Source organism: Capricornis sumatraensis, chromosome 1, assembly GCF_032405125.1.
Source record: "Capricornis sumatraensis isolate serow.1 chromosome 1, serow.2, whole genome shotgun sequence".
Classification (NCBI taxonomy): domain Eukaryota; kingdom Metazoa; phylum Chordata; class Mammalia; order Artiodactyla; family Bovidae; genus Capricornis; species Capricornis sumatraensis.
The window spans coordinates 213,649,213-213,670,219 of record NC_091069.1 but is presented as its reverse complement, the minus strand read 5'-3'; the positions used below and the strand labels follow the sequence as shown (position 1 = coordinate 213,670,219).

The following is a 21,007-nucleotide window of genomic DNA, read 5'->3' as shown; positions in this document are numbered from 1 at the left end:
AATAGGAAGATCTTTTGACAGGGCATAAGTGATTTCCCAGTAATGCGGTCTGTGTTCTCAGAGTCAATAATTTCCACCAGTGGCCGATAATGATCATTTAAAAGCATTAGCTCACGTGACCAATGTGCCTCACAGTTCAAATTATGGCTTGACAGGAAACCTAAGCTCTCCATTCTGGTCCTTGAATTTCAGGGCAAGGGGGGTAAGCAGAGGCCCTTTCAACCTCAGGGATTGTAAGTGGCTCTGTGTACATTTTCTAAGAGGAAGCATTAGTATCTGGCCCCATGTTTTGCAGGCAGAGTTCATTTTAGAGAGGGCAGCAGTAGAGGAAATGAAAGATTCAGTCATTCAGTCATGTCCAGGCTCCACTATTCATGGGATTCACCAGGCAAGAACACTGGAGTGGGTAGTCATTCCCTTCTCCAGGATAACTTCCTGACCCAGGGATCGAACCCAGGTCTCCTGCATGGCAGGCAGATTCTTTACTGTCTGAGCCACCAGGGAAGCCTGGTAAAGAAGAAACCAGGAAAAATTCTCTGTAAGGACATGACTGACTGTTCTCTTGTTTGTGCATGGCTGCTACAAAACCACCAAACATTAAGTTCAGTTCAAGTGTTCTAAGGTGGTATTTTGTTTTTTCATTTCCTGTATTCGTTTGAACCAGTTGGAAGTGAAATCAATTACAGTGTTGATCCCAAGCATGTAAAGTCAGTGTCTTACCACCAAGCCTAGAAATATGATCGAAAATAAGATAATGGCTTATACTGAATTTTTTCAAGGTCTCGAGCTGTGCTTCTGAAATGTAAAGTACCCTCAAAAATCTTAGAGCTCACTATGGAGAACAGTGTGGAGATTCCTTAAAAAATTGCAAATAGAACTACCTTATGATCCAGCAATCCCACTGCTGGGCATACATACCGAGGAAACCAGAATTGAAAGAGACACATGTACCCCAATGTTCATCGCAGCACTGTTTATAATAGCCAGGACATGGAAACAACCTAGATGTCCATCAGCAGATGAATGGATAAGAAAGCTGTGGTACATATACACAATGGAGTATTACTCAGCCATTAAAAAGAATTCATTTGAATCAGTTCTGATGAGATGGATGAAACTGGAGCCGATTATACAGAGTGAAGTAAGCCAGAAAGAAAAAGACCAATACAGTATACTAACACATATATATGGAATTTAGAAAGATGGCAATGACGACCCTGTATGCAAGACAGGAAAAAAGACACAGCTGTGAATAACGGACTTTTGGACTCAGAGGGAGAGGGAGAGGGTGGGATGATTTTGGAGAATGGCATTCTATCATGTATACTATCATGTAAGAATTGAATCGCCAGTCTATATCTGACGCAGGATACAGCATGCTTGGGGTTGGTGCATGGGGATGACCCACTGAGATGTTATGGGGAGGGAGGTGGGAGGGGGGTTCATGTTTGGGAACACATGTAAGAATTAAAGATTTTAAAATTAAAAAAAAAAAGAAAAATATAAAAAAATAAAAATAAAAATAAAAATCTTAGAGCTCTTGTAAGACTGCAGGTTTTGATTCAGTAGGTCTGGGGTGGGAACTGAGGGTTTGCATTTCCTGTCCGCTCCTAGGTGATGTGGATGCTGTGGCTAGAGGACACAGAGCAAAGCTCTAGAAAGCACCAAAGATCAGTCCATGTGACATGAAGATAGGATATATTTTAAGCGGGCACAAGCCATCCAGATAGTAATGACACAGCTCCTTCTGGAATGGGTCTAGGCTACGAGCCTGTGTCCTGAGCACTCACTTAGGGAGGGCGCAAAATACATTCATCACCACTGGAGACCAACTTTTAAAAGAAGGAGTTTTATCACTTGTCTCTGTATAGTACTTAGTAGAGGGTCACTTTTGCCAAGAAAAGATATAGGGGGTAGAGGAGGAGAATGGTTTTTATTACTTTCTTGGGACTAACCCTTGTTCCTGTTGTATAGCTGGGAAATTTTCATCTTGGATTTTGAGATGCCCTTCTCCAAAGGTAATCGATTATAAATGTACTGCTAAGTTGCTTCAGTCGTGTCCAACTCTGTGTGACCCCATAGACGGCAGCCCAACAGGCTCCCCTGTCCCTGGGATTCTCCAGGCAAGAACACTGGAGCGGGTTGCCATTTCCTTCTCCAATGCATGAAAGTGAAAAGTGAAAATGAAGTCGCTCAGTCGTGTCCAACTCCCAGCGACCCCATGGACTGCAGCCCACCAGGCTCCTCCATCCATGGGATTTTCCAGGCAAGAGTACTGGAGTGGGGTACCATTGGCTTCTCCGATAAATGTATATGCATATATATATATATATATACACACATATATGTATGTGGTCAATATATTATTGGTGCATATAAATTAATTTGAATATATTTATACATATACATAGTTAATATTGAGAGTTCAGTCCTTTTAACTGTATATTTAAGGCCACCTTGTTAAAACCTGAAGAAGGGCATGGCAACCCACTCCAGTATTCTTGCCTGGAGAATCCTATGAAGAGAGGAGCCTAGCCAGCTATAGTCTATGGGGTCATAGAGTGGAACATGACTGAAACAACTTAGCATGTGTGCATGCATGTTAAAATTAAAGTCAAAAGATAATAATTAGATGTATAGTTTTATGTACTTTACTAAGTCTTGTAATATCTAAATTTTTATTGGGAATTCCCTGGTGGTCCCATGGTTAGGACTCAGAACTTTCACTGCCATGGCCTGGGTTCAATCCCTGGTCAGGGAACTAAGATCCCCCAAGTTGCGTGGCACAGCCAAATAAATAAATAAATTTTTATAATCACATGCATGTTAGCTCTTGATTATAGATAGCTAAATGGGCTAGATGCTAACCTAGGTAAGAGGCTGAAATCACTGAAATTCATGGTAGGCCCCCTCCTTCAACCTGAGCAGACCCATGTTTACTTACCTCTTAAATGTATGTGGTTTCCAAAAAAGATTTCAGTTGAAAAGCACTCATATAAACTATTTCCTCCATGGACAGCATTCCAAGGAATCATTGTAAGCAGCCCAAACCTTTCTCCTCTGTGCATGCATCTATTCAACAGCTATTCATCGTCCACTTAACATGTGGGAGGTGGTGTCTAGATGCTGTGGGAAAAACAAGATGAATAACACAAAGTTCTGCCCTCTTAGAGAAAGGCTTGAAACTAACGGTGTTAGAGAAAAGCCATGATCAGTCTAAAAGCAGTAGGGTAAACCTGAAAGGAAAGTTCCCTGTACAGTGTGTCAAGTCACAACTATTGATGAAGGAGTTTTTATTTCATTCCTTCAGGTCTGATCATCAGGGCACAGCAGTGACACGTGCTGAATGTTACAGATACGTGATTTAGAAAATAGTGTCAGCATGTGATATCATTTTTAAAAGCTACGTTTGATTATTGTTGGGTACCGTTGTTTCTTAGGGGGCAGCCATTAGGAGGCAGTCTCCACACCCATTTAGAATATGGGCCACAGAAGCAAATTCTGTGTTTCAAATTCTGGCCTGACCGTGAGCAAGCTGCCACACTGCTGCTGCTGCTGCTGCTGCTGCTGCTGCTGCTGCGTCATGTCAGTCATGTCTGACTCTGTGCGACCCCATAGACGGCAGCCCACCAGGCTCCGCCGTCCCTGGGATTCCCCAGGCAAGAGCGCTGGAGTGGGTTGCCATTTCCTTCTCCAATGCATGAAAGTGAAAAGTGAAAGTGAAGTCACTGGCCTCACTGGTTTCTCACTCCACTGTGAAACGCAGTTTGATGATAATATCTACCTCAGAGGGTTCCTGCGAGGACTGAAGACAAATGTAAGAGGCACCTGTAAAGTACCTAGCCTGTAGCAACCCCCAATAAAGGGCATGCCATGTGTGCTAAGTTGCTTCAGTCATGTCTGACTCTGCGACTCCCTGGACTGTAGCCCACCGGGCCCCTCTGTCCATGGGATTCTCCAGGCAAGAATGCTAGAGTGGGTAGCCATTCCCTTCTCTGGGGGACCTTCCCAACCCAGGGATCGAACCCACATCCCTTATGTCTCCCGTATTGGCAAGCGGGTTCTTTAGCACTAGCGCCATCTGGGAAGCGTGTTAATATATAGCATGTAATAAGATGTGTGCTTCTTTCATTTTACCTAGCCTCCTTTGGCAGAGTTTAGTATGCAGAGGGTCCTTCAAAGTCGAGCATCTTTTATTTTAACCCCAAAGCCTTACCTCTGGAAAATTCTTTGGCTTTGGGAACACCCACCATATGGCAGCACTCAGTGACCAGTATGACCTCTCAGGCCTGGAGGGTGTACTGGGCTTCTTGCATGCAGGCGGTGGGACCCCTGTCCAGAGCAAGGGTCCTGGGGTCTGGAGGAGAGTTAAGACAGGGGAGATCTCTGCTAGGGAGAAGGCCTGCCCAAAGACAAGTGTGGCTTGGGAGACACAACTCCATCAGACTGTCTGACAAAGGCGCAAGACAGTCTCAGGACCTGGGGTGGGGGATGAGGGTAGAGTTAAGCAGGGGTTTGGATTTGAGTTAGGGGCTGTAGAGGAAAGTATTTGCTTTATGGAAATAGTGCTACAGAAAACCACATTCAGACAACTTTATCCTACAAGTCTTCCACAAATTAATTTTATTTTTTTAATTTGTGGAGAGAAAATACTAAAGTGATGTGAGCATGTCAGCAGAGGTCCAGATGCCAAAAGCTATCTTGAACAGCATTTTGCCCTAGAACTCTGTTCTTAACAGCGTTGAAGCTGGTCAAGCATTCACGTTAGAAAACCTATTGACTGGTACAATTACTGCTTCCTGTCTAAGCCTGTCAGACTGTAAGATTATGCTGCTAAATGGAGCCTTGGCCCTTGAATTCTTCTTTGACCTGTTTCTCCTGCACACAGTAACTTTCAAAACAATACCGCGTATATATTTTAGTTTATGGCCGGAGTAACTTGATAACAAGGAGCGTGTGTTTGTGTGCGCACTTGTTTGCCTGCTTCTTGCATCAAAACATCCTGCAGCTGTGGGCCTTTTCCTTCTCTGTACGTAAAGCCAGTAAACAAAGCCAAAAGCCATGGGAAAAGGGTAGAAAGAGCAGCAGCAAGGAACGTCCTCTTTTGTGAAAGCCCGCCACCGGCTCTTAGAGAAAAGTTGATGGATCTTTTTTCTCCTGCCTATATTACTAGAACAAAGCAACGATTCCATGGGCAGAGGGGTCCCTGTCTGTGTTGGAGAAGAATTTCATTCTTGTGCTGTGGTTTCTCCCTGAAGATGAGACTTTCACATTTGATTTGAAGAAATGATTGGTTATAGGAAAAAGGCAAGGGGGAAAAGGCAAACATCTGTCTTACAGGTTAACTTTTAAATTATACTGTTTGGTTTTGTCATGCAGCACCCGGCTTTTAACTCGCCAGTGAAGTCTGCGAGGCAGGGCTTTGCATCTATTTTTATCCCGTACACACTATCCCTAGTTCAGAATAAGATTGCTGGCCTCCTCCAGAACTCTTGTCCACACTCAGCCCTGAAGCGGGAAGTTCAGGGGTTAAATTGGCTTTTCCTGGATTGAGGGTAGAGAAGGTGCTGGGGAGAGGCATCCAGGCAGGATCGCTCGGGGGAAGAAGGTGACAGCAGATGTGGAAAGGCTGGACTCTTAACCAGCCAAGTGTCAGGGCAGAGTAAGCCTTAGAGAACGGCAGCTGCCCCTGTGCCGGAGCACGGAACAGACCAGGGAGGCCGGCTGGGGCGGTGTCTTTGGGACAGAAGGGGGCAAGGTCACACACAGCCGGACACAGACTCTTAGCTGGCTCTCCATGTCAGCATGAGCGGGAACCAGGGTCCTGGGCAACGGCACATCAGCCTATCAGGATTCATGGGATCTTACTTCTTAATTGTAAAGAGTTAAAAGGATGAATTTGGACAGTGATGGAATGGATGACATCATCAGTCAAGAATCCCCATTGGATACGGAGGAGAATTATAAAAAGGTAAGGGGGGAGCGGTCTTTTGTTTGTAAACAATCAGACCATTTTTCTAACTGGGAGAATGATAACCCTTGAGGAGTGTCCAGATCCCACACTCAGTGGCCATTGCCATAATATATTCAAGAAAGCTCAATGCACAGAATCGAACGCATTAAGTTGGGAGAGTACTTCTTTCTGCTTTTTTCAGCTTGTATTCATTAATATATTATAGCAGTAGCTAGAATACACATGTTGTTCTCCTGAAGTTGAAGAAAACTTCTTATGCTTTTAGTTTCTAGTTAGGCTTTTTATGAAAGGAATAAATTTTTAAATTATTGACATGTTGACAGTTCACCTGCAAGAAATAAGTACTAGCATGTTTAATCCATCTTTCTAAGTTTGACCTTTTTTTTCAGATTGATCTTTTTAAACAATGAAAACTATGAAGTTTTACTAAGAGAAGTGTGGGGTTTAAAAAAAAAAACTGGTATAGTATCTGCTAATTCTTTGCTTGCATTTTCTTTTGCAAGTCAATAAATATATTTTTGGTATGTTTTATATGGTAATAGTTTCATAATAACAGCCCCAAGTAAAAATAGCTTTAGTTATATGGGTGAGGTCATGAAATTAAACTACCAGTATATACTTGTCTGTCCACAGAAGGCTAAACACTATGTCCTTCCCCCTTATTATTTCCTGTAAGTCAAGTGTAGGTCACGACACAGCACAGTATGAAAAATCAGGGCCTAGAAAGAAAGACCTCTTTCCCTCAGAAGCAGATGACCTAAAACAGTAGAATTTGCTCCTAAATTTTTAATTTGATCAAATATGTCACTTTTTTCCCCCTAGATTGAGATAGAAGATCTGTCTGTCTTAATAGATCTTTATATACAATAATGTAAAATATGGCAGTTTAGATCTTATATGCATAATTGTGTGTGAGTATGGGGGCTGTCTAAGTATATCCTTTATTTCTTAGGGCAGTTCAAATAGTTTCTTTTCTTTCTCAGAAACTGAAACTTAAATTTGTAAAAGAGGTTTAAATGACCTACAGTGTTGCTCTGTGTGGGTTTTGTCCTTTGTGATCCCCAAAAGGAAATGAGGGCCCGAGAGGATAAATGCTCAGAGTCCTGAAACCCTGACACTTCTCTGATGTCCCCTCCTGCCGGAAGTGGGTGTGCAAAAGATACTTGGGATGCTCAGAAGTCAGAGTCACTTTCCCAGCCCAGTAGAACAAGTACACAGGTCTCATGTTGCCTCTGCATTCAGTGCCAAAGGACTGGTCACATTTTCTTTGTCACAGCGTTTCTGAAAAAGGAAAGTGTGGGTTGGTTTTCACTTAGAAGAAATGAAAGACGTACCATTTGCTACTGCAGTAACAATAAAGTAATGACCACTGTAGTTTTATCTGCTTAGAAACAGAGAGAGCCCAGATGCCAGGAATGACTGAACCATGATCTGCGGGCTCCGTGATAACAGTGCTGACTGAAGTGTCAAACATGAGATGCTCAAGTAGCTTTAACACCTCTACAACAACAAAAAAGAGTTGCATTGTATCACCCTTTATCTCACTAAGGCGGCAGCGCACCACGCGTGACTTTAGGAGAAACTGTATCTGAGAGGTTAGTATAGAAGACTACTAGATGAAACTTCTAAATGTGGAAACACCCAGAGATCAGTATGTGTCGTTCTGGACCCTAAATCTGAGAGTCATTCTCTAGTCATTTTAGCTTTATCTACCTTTCTCAGGCGAAGTGCTTTCAAATGTATACATATCATGGAACTATGAAGGCTTCATTATGCTTTAAAAAAAAAAAAACTATTAACCATTTCATTAAGAATGTCTAGTGAAACCAGATGATATAGGCCTTCTTTAAAACACAAAAGATAAGAAAGTTACCCAAAATAAAAATCACTTTTCCTAATTAGAACCTTCCTAAGTTTTTTCCCCCCTAACTTTTTTTCTTTCTTTCTTTCTTTCTTTTTTTTTTTTTTTGCTGTTTGGTTTACTAAGTAGAAAACTTAGATATTTAGATGCCATAAAGCTGTGGTCTGCAGGCTTTTTTGATCTCATATTTATCAGTAAAATGTTTTTGAACCCAAGCCATTAACATACACGTATCCCACTCATAATTACACATGCATGCTATGTCACTTCAGTTGTGGCCAACTCTTTGAGACCCTATGGACCATAGCCCTCCAGACTCCTCTGTCCGTGGGATTCTCCAAGCTCTAAGAATACTGGAGTGGGTTGCCACACCCTCCTCTAGGGGATCTTCCTGACCCAGGGATTGAACCTGAGTCTCTATGTCTTCTGCATTGGCGGGCAGAGTCTTTAGTACTAGCACCACCTGGGAAGCCCCATAATTACACATATACTGCTGTAAAAATCCATCTTGTGTGTATGAAATGTATACACTAGGCCTTTGGTATCCACAGGGGATTGGTTTCAGGATCCCCACAGATTCTAAAATCCCAGGATGCTCAAGCATGACATGGTATTTGCATGTAACACACATCCTCCTGTATACTTTAAATAATCTTCAGATTACTTATAGCACCTCTAACCTCTGAGTGCTCAGTCATGTCTGACTCTGTGACCCCATGGACTGTAGCACACCTGACTTCTCTGTCCATGGGATTTCCCAGGCAGGAATACTAGAGTGGGTTGGCATTTCCTCCTTCAGGGGATCTTCCTGACCCAGAGATTGAACCCACGTCTCCTGTGTCTTCTGCTTTGCAGGCAGATTCTTTACCTACTGAGCCATCAGGGAAGCCTGCTTACTACTACCTAATACAGTGTAAATGCTGTATAAATAATTATAAATACAATGTAAATGCTATACAAATAGCTACTGGATGCATGGCAAATTCACATTTTGCTTTTTGGGACTTTCTGGAAGTATTTATCCAAATATTTTTGATCTGTGGTTGGTTGAATCCACAGATGCAGAATCTGTAGATGTGGAGGAATGACTGTACACAAATAGGTATTTTCAAAACTAAGCTGTTTAAAATATAACCAAAAGCAAAAGTTTTAGTAACTTCTTTCACCTCCTTATATTCTGAGGTCAGTTGTCCAAAACAATTTGAAAATTGGTATATCCCTGCCTGGGTACAATAGAATTTCCTATACCAGTTGCACTAATAAATACCGCCCTGTGTATAGGGATTATTTTACAAGGTTGTTTTAAAGTCAGGCAAACAGCCTTCAGAGGAAAGGTCATTTTACAACGACTGAAATTAGATTCCACCCAGGCAGAGGAAGGAAAAGAGAATGCATCTGTTTCGTTTCCTTGGGGAAGGTCCTGTTGGTAAGAAAGATGTTTCATTTAGGACCTCTGGTTTATTCAGTAACAGTAGTAAGACTGTACTCAACGGAAAACGTAGCTGAGTATCTAGAAAGGAAAGCCTACACCTTGGCAGAATCTGAGGTGTGAACGTTCAGTCCATGCTCTGAGCAGCCTCTGGCCCTTTGATCACACAGCCCATTGTCTTCAAGACACAAAGGCACACAGGTCAGTGTCCTGATTCCTTCAGCTGTCACTCACCAAGAGCCCTCCTGGGTCCCTGGCGTTGTGCTCAGGCCAGGATCATAGAAGGGAGGTTGGGCTTTCCCTCCGGGAGCTTACAGTCCACGTGGGAGGTACACAAATAGGCTGCTCTGAAATTGATGCCACCTGGAGGGACGTTCAGATGGCCAGTGTGGACCTAGAAAAGGCACAGCCCATTGCCATCTCAGGGCGGGGGATAGATCCGGATTGTACCAGTGGAGGGGAGGCGTGGGGAAATCAGGAAAATTTAACATGGAATACAGCAGGGGGCTGGCTCCCACTTCATGCCAGAGCAGGGCAAACACAGGGAAGCCGGCCTGGCTTTCTGTCCCCAGGCTACTCCTGGCAGAAGGAGCCGCAGCCGCAGCCGTGTGTGGTTGGAGGATGGGCAAGCCGGCTCGCCAGGCTTTGTTTCTCCGGGGTGCCGTCTCCAGTGTGGTGCATCCAATTATGGTGAAAGATTAGGGAGGAGCCCGTGAAAAAATTAAAAGGCTGGAAGGAACAATATTTAAAGTGAAGCCACAGCTGCGCCTCATGTTTTTTTAAAAAGGTGAATGGAAATGACTGCTTGAGATAAACTGCAATAAACAGGAACACAGAATGCCAGCTGCCATTCCAGACGAGAGCTCTGCCCGCCCCACGCAATTACTGAGGAAAAGCAGCCGTCGACCTCTGTGCACCCTCACGTCTTCCTATCTGTGAGGCTGAATGCGCTTGAGGAACTCCGCTAAGTTACTGAACCATTGGCGGCCCCACCTCAACCCCCCAGGAACAGTCTCTTCCACTCTCTGGGCCAGAGTCTCCTTTTCTTTCAAGGGAGAAATTGGCCGGATTGGTTTTAGGTCTTGTAAATATGAAGCCTCTTGGCTCCTCGTTCAGGCTTCTTTGTGTTTTATCACCTGGTTGGTACACCTCGGTGAGCCAGCGTGATCAGGGAATGAGTTCTTTCAGAACCCATAAATTTTTTGGATATATGATATGTGGATTTTGTCTCAGTTTAAAAAAGACTCACACACACAGTTTGTGGGAGGGAGAGTACAGTTTATTTATTAACTGAGATACAATTCACATACCTTAAGATTCGCATTTCCAAGTGTACATTTTGATGGTTTTCATTATATTCATAGGGTTCTACAAACCACTGCTATCTAATTCAGAATGTTTTCATCAGCTCCCCTCCTAAAATAAGCCTGTCCCCAGTAGTAATTACTCCTAATTCCTACCCACCCACCCCCCACAATCATTAATCCACTTTCTGTCTTTATGGATCTGTCTGTTCTGGACATTTCTGGATCTCGCTCATCCCTTTCTCCACTCTTCTCAGCAACTTACCCACCCCTCCCTTTAATATTAACAACTAGACCATTTAATGAGTTTCTCTCTGGGTCAGACACTGGGTCAAGTACTTTCTATATAGTATTTTATTTCATCCTTAATACAACCTAAAAAATAAGGTATCTTTATCCTTTTTTTTTTTTTCCAGAAAAAGAAACTGGGGCTTAAAGTGTTTTCATAACTTGCACTATTAAGTGTCACAGTGAAGAGGTTAACTTGGGTCTTCCTGGCTGTGATTGCCCTGCTCCGGGCTCCTGCACTCCTTCCTGGTCATGCACATGTGTTCAACCCCCCCAACATGGGCAGCCCACCCTGACATGGGAGGTAGGGGACCCAGCTTCTTGTGGCTGATTGTAGTGTAGTTTGGCCGTTTCATCACCTTGCAGTGGTGTTTTGAACTGTTGTGTTCTGACAGTGATACCGAATGACCGAGATGGTTTTACAGACTTGTAAGATGGTGCCTGTTAAAAATAGAGTCCCAGATAACACTGTCCTGTTAAAAGTAGTCTCTGAAGGCAGTCATTTGAGAAAAGGAGAGAGCTCAAGGTGCACCCAGCATTTAGTCTGCCTTCTTTCGTTGATACCCACTCCCAACAGCTGGAGGAAAAGGAATGCAGTAAATAGGCCAAACCATCCTCAGGATTAACCAAGAGTAAAAAAAAGAAAACAATCTCCATCGTCTGGACTGATATCCCAACACTTTTGCTGTTGGCAAATTTTTAAGTAAAATAGGTGTCAGGAGGCTCCTGGGCCCTGCTTGGATACCCGTCCTGGACTTGATCCAAGGGCATCTCTCTCCTGAGTACTGATGTTGAGCAAGCCAAACCCAGGCCTCAACATTGCTCAACAGCTCGGCCTGACATCTCGTCCAGAGGACTTGTTTAGGCAGATCAGTGTAGGGATGCAAAGATAAGAGATTTCAACAGCACTTCAGGAAACTTTTCTGGATTGTTTAGTGTAAGTGTCTGAAATAGAAAATGTCTGAAAGACAAACTGAAAAAAAGCACCCAGATTTAATATTCATTTCAGTGATACAATGGGAAGATACTTGGTTATTTAACTTACATTCCCACTAAGAATCGTAAAGGCCTTCCCAGGGAGTGAAATCAGATGCAAGAACTTGAAATAACCTGCCCAGAGCAAGTATTTCTGCCCTTGCCATTCAAAAGCATACAACCTGTATTCTTACAGAATGCTGTGTTCATATTTTGATCTTGTGACAAACCCTTAGTTGTTTCAGTGAGAAAATAATTAGAAAATGCTATCAATATTTAGGGGGTTTTGTTATTTTTTGTTTAAAAGAAAATTTTCAGAATTAACAAATAGTTTGTCCCTTCTGGTTCCTAATGTTTAAAAGTCTCAGACTCCTTCGCACTTGAATGCTGCCTATAAATTTAGAGTAAAAGTTCCTTTCTTAAGGAGAGAAATAAGAGTCACTATTATTCTCCTAAAGAAAGAGTTCTTTTCTGCAGGGAGCTCCAGAATCCCAGTTGCATTCCCTGGTAGATGCTGCTAATAGCAATGATGCCAGATATCACTAGTCAATAGATTGCACTGAAGCAACGGGCACATTAATTGCTTCAAAACAGGCATCCTGTCAAGGCCTCGGCAGAGAGCAGACAGCTACCAATGCAGTGCACCTGGGTTTGGAATCTGGACAGTCCACAGGGAACACAGCTGTGCTCAACTAAGGAAGTACCAGCTTTGTGCCCTGTGTAGCTCCTTGATCGGTTCAGGTATTTAAAGCCGTGGTTCTCAAGGTGTTTGAGCCAGCAGCATCTCGGGTCTTGTAGGAATGCACTTTCTCAACCCCACCCCAGACCTTCTGAATCAGAGAAATAGTGTATGGTTTTGCAAACCCTCCAGGTGATTCTCATGCATAATCAAATTTGAGCACTACTGATTTAAAGAAACTTGTGAACAGAGAGAGACGACCACCTTGTGCTGGGACCCACCTATGCAATTCCCCATTTGGCATGCTGGCTTCACAGCAAGGTCCCTACAGCCCAAGTTTCTTCCTGGGCCTTGGGGGACCAGGGTATTCATCAGCTCCTAGAATAATGCAGCTGCCAGCTCTCAGGAGGTTTATCCTCAATGGCACATTGCTTTCCTTTTCCCCATTGGTGGAAAATGTTTATATCATCACTTTAACAGACATTTCCTGAGACTTATGTGGGACACCTTGGTGAAAGATGGAGAAAGAACATTCCTGCCTGGAGGCTTCTTGAGCTTAGAGAGGGAGAGAGGACCTTCTGTGAGCCTACTGCTGCTGCTGCTGCTGCTAAGTCGCTTCAGTCGTGTCCGACTCTATGCGACCCCATCCCTGGGATTCTCCAGGCAAGAACACTGGAGTGGGTTGCCATTTCCTTCTCCAGTGCATGAAAGTGAAAAGTGAAAGGGAAGTCGCTCAGTTGTGTCTGACTCTTCGTGACCCCTAACTCCTCGCAACTCCTGGAGCGTGTTAGATATGCAAGGTCTCAAGAAGGGGGTTGATATATATATATATACACTATCGTGTGTAAAAGAGATAGCTGGTAGGAAGTAGCTACATACACAGGGAGCTCACCTCTGTGACCTAGAGGGGTGGGATGGAAGGGGGGGGTTGGGAGGGGATATATTTATGCATATAGCTGATTCACTTCATTGTACAGCAGAAACTAACACAACATTGTAAAGCAGCTTTGCATGTGGGCTAAGTCGCTTCAGTTATGTCTGACTTTTTGCAACCCTATGGATTGTTGCCCACCAGGCTCCTCTGTCCATGAGATTCTCCAGGGAAGAATACTGGAGTGGATTACCACTTCCTCCTCCAGGGGATCTCCCCAACCGAGGGATCAAACCCACATCTTTTACATCTCCTGCATTGGCAGGCGGGTTCTTTACCACTGGTGCCACCTGGTAAGCCCAAAGCAACTATACCCCAATTTTAAAAAAGAAAAAGAAATGCAAGCTCTCCAGCCCGGCCCTAAATCAGAATGTACATCCCCAGGTGATTGGTATGCACCTTGAGGTATAAGAAGCCCTGACAGAGTTAACAACCTTAGCAAGGCAGGAAGGAGGCTGCTGGAAGTGGTATCTTAGAGGATTTATAGTGAATTGTACTGAGACAGCATGGTAAAATAAGCACATCCAATAATAACAGGCCATTTCTGTTCCCATAGTGAACAGGTAGAAGTAGGAAACCATGGAGCTGGGGAGGAGGGGAAGATCAACTCAGGAAAGAGATGGAAAACAAGAAGCCAGGGAGAAATGCTTTCCTTTCCCCTACTTCCTTCCCCATAACTGAATCCCATCCAGACTCAGGTTGTCACTGCGCCTAAGCTCACATCTGCCTTTGTTCCCAAAGTGCTGCTGAATCATTTGCATCAACTGTTCTCCCTGATTCTCTAAGCATTTGCATCAACTGTTCTCCCTGATTCTCTAAGCCAAGCTTCCTTACGTGTCTTCCAGCTTTAGGGAGTTTAAGGAACCCCTTCCTCTGGGTCAGGCGCTTTCTGGCTACATGGGACCAGCATCTGTGGAGAGGTCAGAAGGAAGCAGCTGCTGGCAGTATCCTGAACACCAGCTGGCTATAGGCTTAGGCGCAGGATGTTGTGTGTTTCTGAGAACCCTGGTGGGCCTGCAGCTGCCCTCACAAAAATAGTTTGTCAAATAAAGTTTAGAAATGTGCAATTTTCTGCTTATAAATTTATAAGATCAGCATGTGGAAAACTAGGTAGCTCCTGCATCAGTGACCAGACGCTACAAGCAAGGTGAACAGAACTGAAAGAGACAAAGACAGGACCAGAGGAGGGGTGTGGGTAACAGGTATGTAAGGACTGGGTGCAGCCACATCCCAAAGAAAGTATGAAAAGAACTTGGGATGGGCCACATTTGGAGATGGAAAGAATCTGCCTGCCAGTGCAGGGAGACACAAGTTCAATCCCTGGGATGGGAAGATCCCTTCAAGGAGGAAATGGCAACCCACTCCAGTATTCTTGCCTGGGAAAATTAATTCCATGGACAGAGGATACTGGCAGACTACAGTCCATGAGGAGAGGAAAGGCAGAGGAACCAGAGATCAAATTGCCAACATCTGCTGGATCATGGAAAAAGCAAGAGAGTTCCAGAAAAACATCTATTTCTGCTTTCTTGACTATGCCAAAGCCTTTGACTGTGTGGATCACAATAAACTGTGGAAAATTCTGAAAGAGATGGGAATACCAGACCACCTGACCTGCCTCTTGAGAAATCTGTATGCAGGTCAGGAAGCAACAGTTAGAACTGGACATGGAACAACAGACTGGTTCCAAATAGGAAAAGGAATTCGTCAAGGCTGTATATTGTCACCCTGCTTATTTAACTTGTATGGAGAGTACATCATGAGAAATGCTGGACTGGAAGAAACACAAGCTGGAATCAAGATTGCTGGAAGAAATATCAATAACCTCAGATATGCAGATGACACCACCCTTATGGCAGAAAGTGAAGAGGAACTAAAAAGCCTCTTGATGAAAGTGAAAGAGCAGAGTGAAAAAGTTGGCTTAAAGCTCAACATTCAGAAAACAAAGATCATGGCATCTGGTCCCATCACTTCATGGCAAGTAGATGGGGAAACAGTAGAAACAGTGTCAGACTTTATTTTTTTGGGCTCCAAAATCACTGCAGATGGTGACTGCAGCCATGAAATTAAAAGACGCTTACTCTTTGGAAGAAAAGTTATGACCAACCTAGATAGCATATTCAAAAGCAGAGACATTACTTTGCCGACTAAGGTCCGTCTAGTCAAGGCTGTGGTTTTTCCTGTGGTCATGTATGGACGTGAGAGTTGGACTGTGAAGAAGGCTGAGCGCCAAAGAATTGATGCGTTTGAACTGTCGTGTTGGAGAAGACTCTTGAGGGTCCCTTGGACTGCAAGGAGATCAACCCTGGGATTTCTTTGGAAGGAATGATACTAAAGCTGAAGCTCCAGTACTTTGGCCACCTCATGCAAAGAGTTGACTCATTGGAAAAGACTCTGATGCTTGGAGGGACTGGGGGCAGGAGGAGAAGGGGATGACCGAGGATGAGATGGCTGGATGGCATCACTGATTCAATGGACTTGAGTCTGAGTGAACTCCGGGAGTTGGTGATGGACAGGGAGGCCTGGCGTGCTGCGATTCATGGAGTCACAAAGAGTCGGACACGACTGAGCAACTGAACTGAAGTGAACTGAACAGTCCATGGGGTCGCAAAAGAGTTGGACATGACTGAGCACTACTTTTACCAAACACTCGTCTTGATTCTTGTCGAGTTTGGGGAATTACAACAGAACACAATGGGAAAGGCTGAGCCCTGGCGTTTGGAGTGTTGAGGGGGCTCAGTGGTCCATGTTCTGAGATCTCTGCTCGCGGGATGCCCTCAAAAGCCACTGTGAGCCTTATCTGCCCAGGCTCAGAGGGTGGCAGTGGGAAATTCGGTGACAGGCGAGGACAAAAACTGCCTGTGACTGGACAGTGGTGAATCTGTGAGAGCATTTTCACTCTTGATGAGGGTCGTGAGAGCCATTCTGTCTCATAGTGATGAGCCGCTCCTCCTCAGGTGCCCTCTTGCATTTTGCTAGCAACATCGATTTCAGATGTTTCACTTTGGTTTTATGACAGTATTTCCCAAGGCTGTTTTAGGAGTGGACGTGACTCAACTTGCCATAAACACAGTCGGAGAGTGTGCTAGCCTCCTCCTTTTCCTGTGCACTTTGCTGTTCTTCACCCTGGGGCATCTTTGGGCTTTTGTGGCTTAGAGGACATAATTGCCCTGCAGGTATAATTCCTTAGAGAACAAAAGAACCTCGGAACTATACATGCACACACGTGGAGACCTAAAAAATACTTACAACCTCGAAGTTGAGAGTTATGTTTTATTTGGTGGGAATTTTTAGGACTTTAAGCCCAGTAGTCAGCATCTCAAGTAGCCCTGAGAGAACTGCTCCAAGGAGGCATTGAGGGGAAGTTCAGTTCCATATGTAAAATAGACAGCCAATGGAAATTTGCTATATGACTCAGGGAACTGAAACTGGGGCTCAGTAACAACCTAGAGTGGTGGGATAGGGAGAGAGGCAGGAGGGATGTTCAGGTAGGAGGGGAAATGGGTAAACTTACAGCTGATTCATGTTGATGTTTGTTAGAAACCAATGCAATACTGTAAAGCAATTATCCTTCAATTAAAAAGAAAAGTTTTGCAATAAAGGGCAGATGATCTGAACAGCAAAAGATGACTGTTAATTAAAGAAAACCAGATATCCCAAATTAAGGAATTTAGCACTTTTCTGTGTATGGGAAGATGCTAGAGTCTAGGCTCACTCAAATCATTCCTTTGATATGCACCTCAGCTATCTGGGGCCAGTTCACTTCCTGAGTTTCCCTAGGGCTCAGCGTAGGGAGTGGCTGCAGTCTGATGGCTGCTAGGTGGCAGATAATTCTTTCCTTCCTGAGTTTCCTCAAGGCTCACCAACTCATGTTAGAGGGCCGCAATTGCTGAGGACTATGGTATCCTTTGTTTACTGATATGGCAAGGAATATTCCATTTCACATACACACACATTATACATTATACATGTGGGCAACTGGAAGGAAATTGGGTTTCAATTGTTGAAGTTTAAGAGAAAAACTGTTTTACTAGTCAGTTGAATATAGAAATTTGAAATGTTAGGAATCACATTTGTTCCAGAAGGAAGATTGAGCAGTGATGACAAGAGAGTGGCTCCGATGAGAAGATATTTGTGTTGTAAATGTTTGTGGTTATGATTAGCCATGCAGAGTATATGTTTTAAAGTCAGGTGTGTTCTCCTTTTCTGAGAAAGCGTCACATCCATTTCAGGAAAGAAGTTGATACATATCTGTCTCCAGCTTGGTGTCCGCCTGGACACTCGACTAATCCGTGTGGAAGAGGGGCCAGGAGATGTGGCCCCAGAAAGATGGACTTGAATCCTTGCTCTTCTATCTAATAGTAGGGTAACCCTCCTCAGCCTCTGTTTCCTCATCTTCAGAGCAAGAATGGTTGGAGGATTAATCATAACAGCTACTATTTACTGCAGATTTACATTACCCTAGGGCAGGTACTACTGGTAGGTAGGTAGAAGAGGGGAAAGGAGTCCAAAATGGTGGTGGCTAAAAGACAAGGAAGGGAAAAGCCCGCGAAAATAGAACAAAAGAAGGTCCGAGGACCAGAGTGAAGACTTCAGGCAGAACAAACTGCACTTCTGGCTGAGCCCAATTTGCACAGGGCAGGCCCAGGGGGAGGAAAAACTCATGAAAGGAGGAGCCAAAGCGCGTTCTGTCTCTCTCTCTCTCCCCCATGTGTGTGCGCTTTCTCTCTCTCTCCCTCTCTGTCTCCCCCTCCCCTACACGCTCCTCCACTCTCTTCCCTTCAAGTCTTTGGGCTGGCATGCCCTCACGCTTCAAGGATGGATTCTCCTGCTATCTTCTAAATAAAATAGAGCTGTAACACTGATTTGCCTAAGAGCTATAACACGGTTTGTCCAAGACCCGAGAGCTGTGACGCACCGAGGGCTTTAATGCCCGTCGCTCCAAATCTTTGTTGTGACGAGACAAAGAACCGAGGAACATACACTCACGTGACACTACTACTAAGCAATTCACATAAGTTTTCTCACTGAATCCTCCAGCATCAAGTGGGAGCCCTTACTTCTGGACTGGGAAGGATTTTCCAAGCACAGAGCCAGCAGGCACTTCAGACGGAGTGCACTATTGACTGAACTATGTAACACTTAGGTTGCAAACTCAAAAAGATGAATCATATGCTTACTATAAAATCTGCAGAACTCTCAGACCTATATAGAAAAATAAGCAAAACTCATAGTAAGTAGTTTCCAGAAAAGCTAGTATGTTAACTGAAAAAAATGTAAATATTTCATCTCACTGGTAATCAAAGAAAATAAAAAGGATAGCCCTTTTTCCCATCAAATTAAAAACGATAGCATTTTTTTAAGTGAAAATACTCAGTGTTAGCCAGGATATAGTGAAAGCTGCACCCTTTCACGTTGCTGGTGGGCATGTAAATTGGAACAGATTTCCTCTCGAGCAATGTGACAAAATGTGTCAAGCGCCTCAACAAATGTTCACACTCAGCTGATCTGGTAATTCCACTTCCAGGAACTTGTCCTGAGGAAATAATCAGACATGTGGGCAAGGACTGATGTGAAAATGCTAGCTTCTATGTCATTTTTAATTGGATACAACCCAAATGGGTAACAATAGAAGATAACTCCAGAGGATAGAATGGCATGCAGCCATTTACAATTATATCTTTAAAGGATTTTGAATGAATGAGGGCGTTCTCAAAGTATAATAAACAATGTGATCTCAATTTTATAAAAAAGAGAAAAATATACACATAAGATTAGAAAAAAACTAAAAGGAAATATACCAGAATGTTAGCAGTGATCTGTGTGTCAGTGGTGAGATTATGGCGACTTTTATATTCTTCATACTTTTCTTTTTTAATTTATTATTTTATTTATTTGTTAATTTGTGGCTGTTTGGGGTCTTCAGTGCTTCATGGGCTTTTCTCTAGTTGTGGCAAGTGGGGGCTGCTCTTCATTTTGGTGCCCAGGCTTCTCATTACAGTGGCTTCTTCTGTTGCAGAGCACAGGTTCTAGGGCGCAGGCTTCAGGAGTTGCCTTTCCAGAGCTCTAGGGCACAGGCTCAGTCGTCGTGTTTCTTGGACTTAGTTGCCCTGTGGCGTGTGGGGTCTTCCTAGCTCAGGCATCAGACCCATGTCCCCTTCATTGGCAGGTGGATTCTTTGCCACTGAGCCACCAGGGAAGCCCCTGTACTTTTCTTGATCCAGAGAGAGAAGAGGATAAGGGGGGGACATTTGTGTATTACAAAATAGTCCTCTTTATTTTCTTAAATTTTATTTGTTTTTTTAATTGGTGAAAAGTTACTTTACATTTTATATTGGTTTCTGCCGTACAACAACATGCTGCTGCTGCTAAGTCGCTTCAGTCATGTCCGACTCTGTGCGACCGACCCATTCCCCGGGATTCTCCAGGCAAGAACACTGGAGGGGGTTGCCATTTCCTTCTCCAATGCATGAAAGTGAAAAGTGAAAGGGAAGTCGCTCAGTCGTGTCTGACTCTTCGCGACCCCATGGACTGCAGCGCACCAGGCTCCCCCATCCATGGGATTTTCCAGGCAAGAGTACTGGAGTGGGGTGCCATCGCTTTCTCTGACAACAATGTAATCAGTTTACATTGATTGAAACTCCCTCCCCTCCCCCATGCCACCCATCTAGGTTATCACAGAGTGCCTGCCTGGGCTCCCTGTGTTATTTAGCAACTTTCCACTACTTTACACATGATAGTATATGTGTGTGTGGGGGTGTGTGTGTGTGTGTGTGTATACATATCAATGCTACTTCCTCAATTCATCCCACCCTCATCTTCCCCTACTGTGTCCACAAGTGTGTTGTCTACTAGGTTTATCAGTAGCATTTATTTAGATTCCATATATATGCATTAATATACAATACTTGTTTTTCGTTTTCTGACTTCACTCTGTATAAGAGGCTCTAGGTTCATCCACCTCACTGCAACTGACTCAAATTTGTTCCTTTTTATGGCTGAGTAATATTTCTTTGTATAAATGTACCACAAGTTCTTTACCCATTCATAAAACAGACCTATTTAAACTCTTATTAAGTATTCTGGTATTAAAATTGGAATTAACATGGATAAGAATATTTTTAAGACCTTCTCTACTATCTTTCACTTTAACATACCAAGTAAATCAGGAGAGACAGACATGGAATCAAGGGTATATTAACACCTTTACACCCGGGATAGGTGCTTTCTGTAAAGACAACTTCTTCCAGACCCCAGGATAATGTTGGACAATATTGGTCATTAACACTCATTTATGATCTACCAATTTTATATTTGGATATTTCATTCCACTCAGCAGTTTTCTGACTGTAGAGGACATTAAGTAATAACCTCTCTTGTCTGTTACATGGATTCAGAAAAAAGTTCACTGATTATGTTAAATCTGCATAGCAGATTTTGGGATTTTGAAATGAATTTGTTTTAAGTAAAGATGTCAAGTGTGGTTCTATTTTGGCAGGACGATCACCAGTTAAGTACCAGCCCCACATATTTGGAAGGGTGGGTTGCTTTAACTAAGGTTTCCAAAAA

The 21,007-nt window shown here is 43.6% G+C and overlaps 1 protein-coding gene across 8 annotated transcripts in view; it reads left to right on the top strand.

Moving 5' to 3' along the window:
- SCHIP1 (schwannomin interacting protein 1) overlaps positions 1–21,007 on the top strand; it is a 151,547-nt gene that overhangs the window by 94,480 nt on the left and 36,060 nt on the right. For 3 of the 8 annotated variants that reach the window (XM_068986404.1, XM_068986410.1, XM_068986400.1), the window contains exon 1: positions 5,894–5,971. The exons of the other annotated variants lie outside the window; for them this stretch is intronic. In XM_068986404.1, the coding sequence (XP_068842505.1) occupies positions 5,894–5,971 (78 nt within the window). Of the gene's footprint in view, positions 1–5,893; positions 5,972–21,007 lie in introns of those variants that run through there. 8 annotated transcript variants of the gene reach the window in all.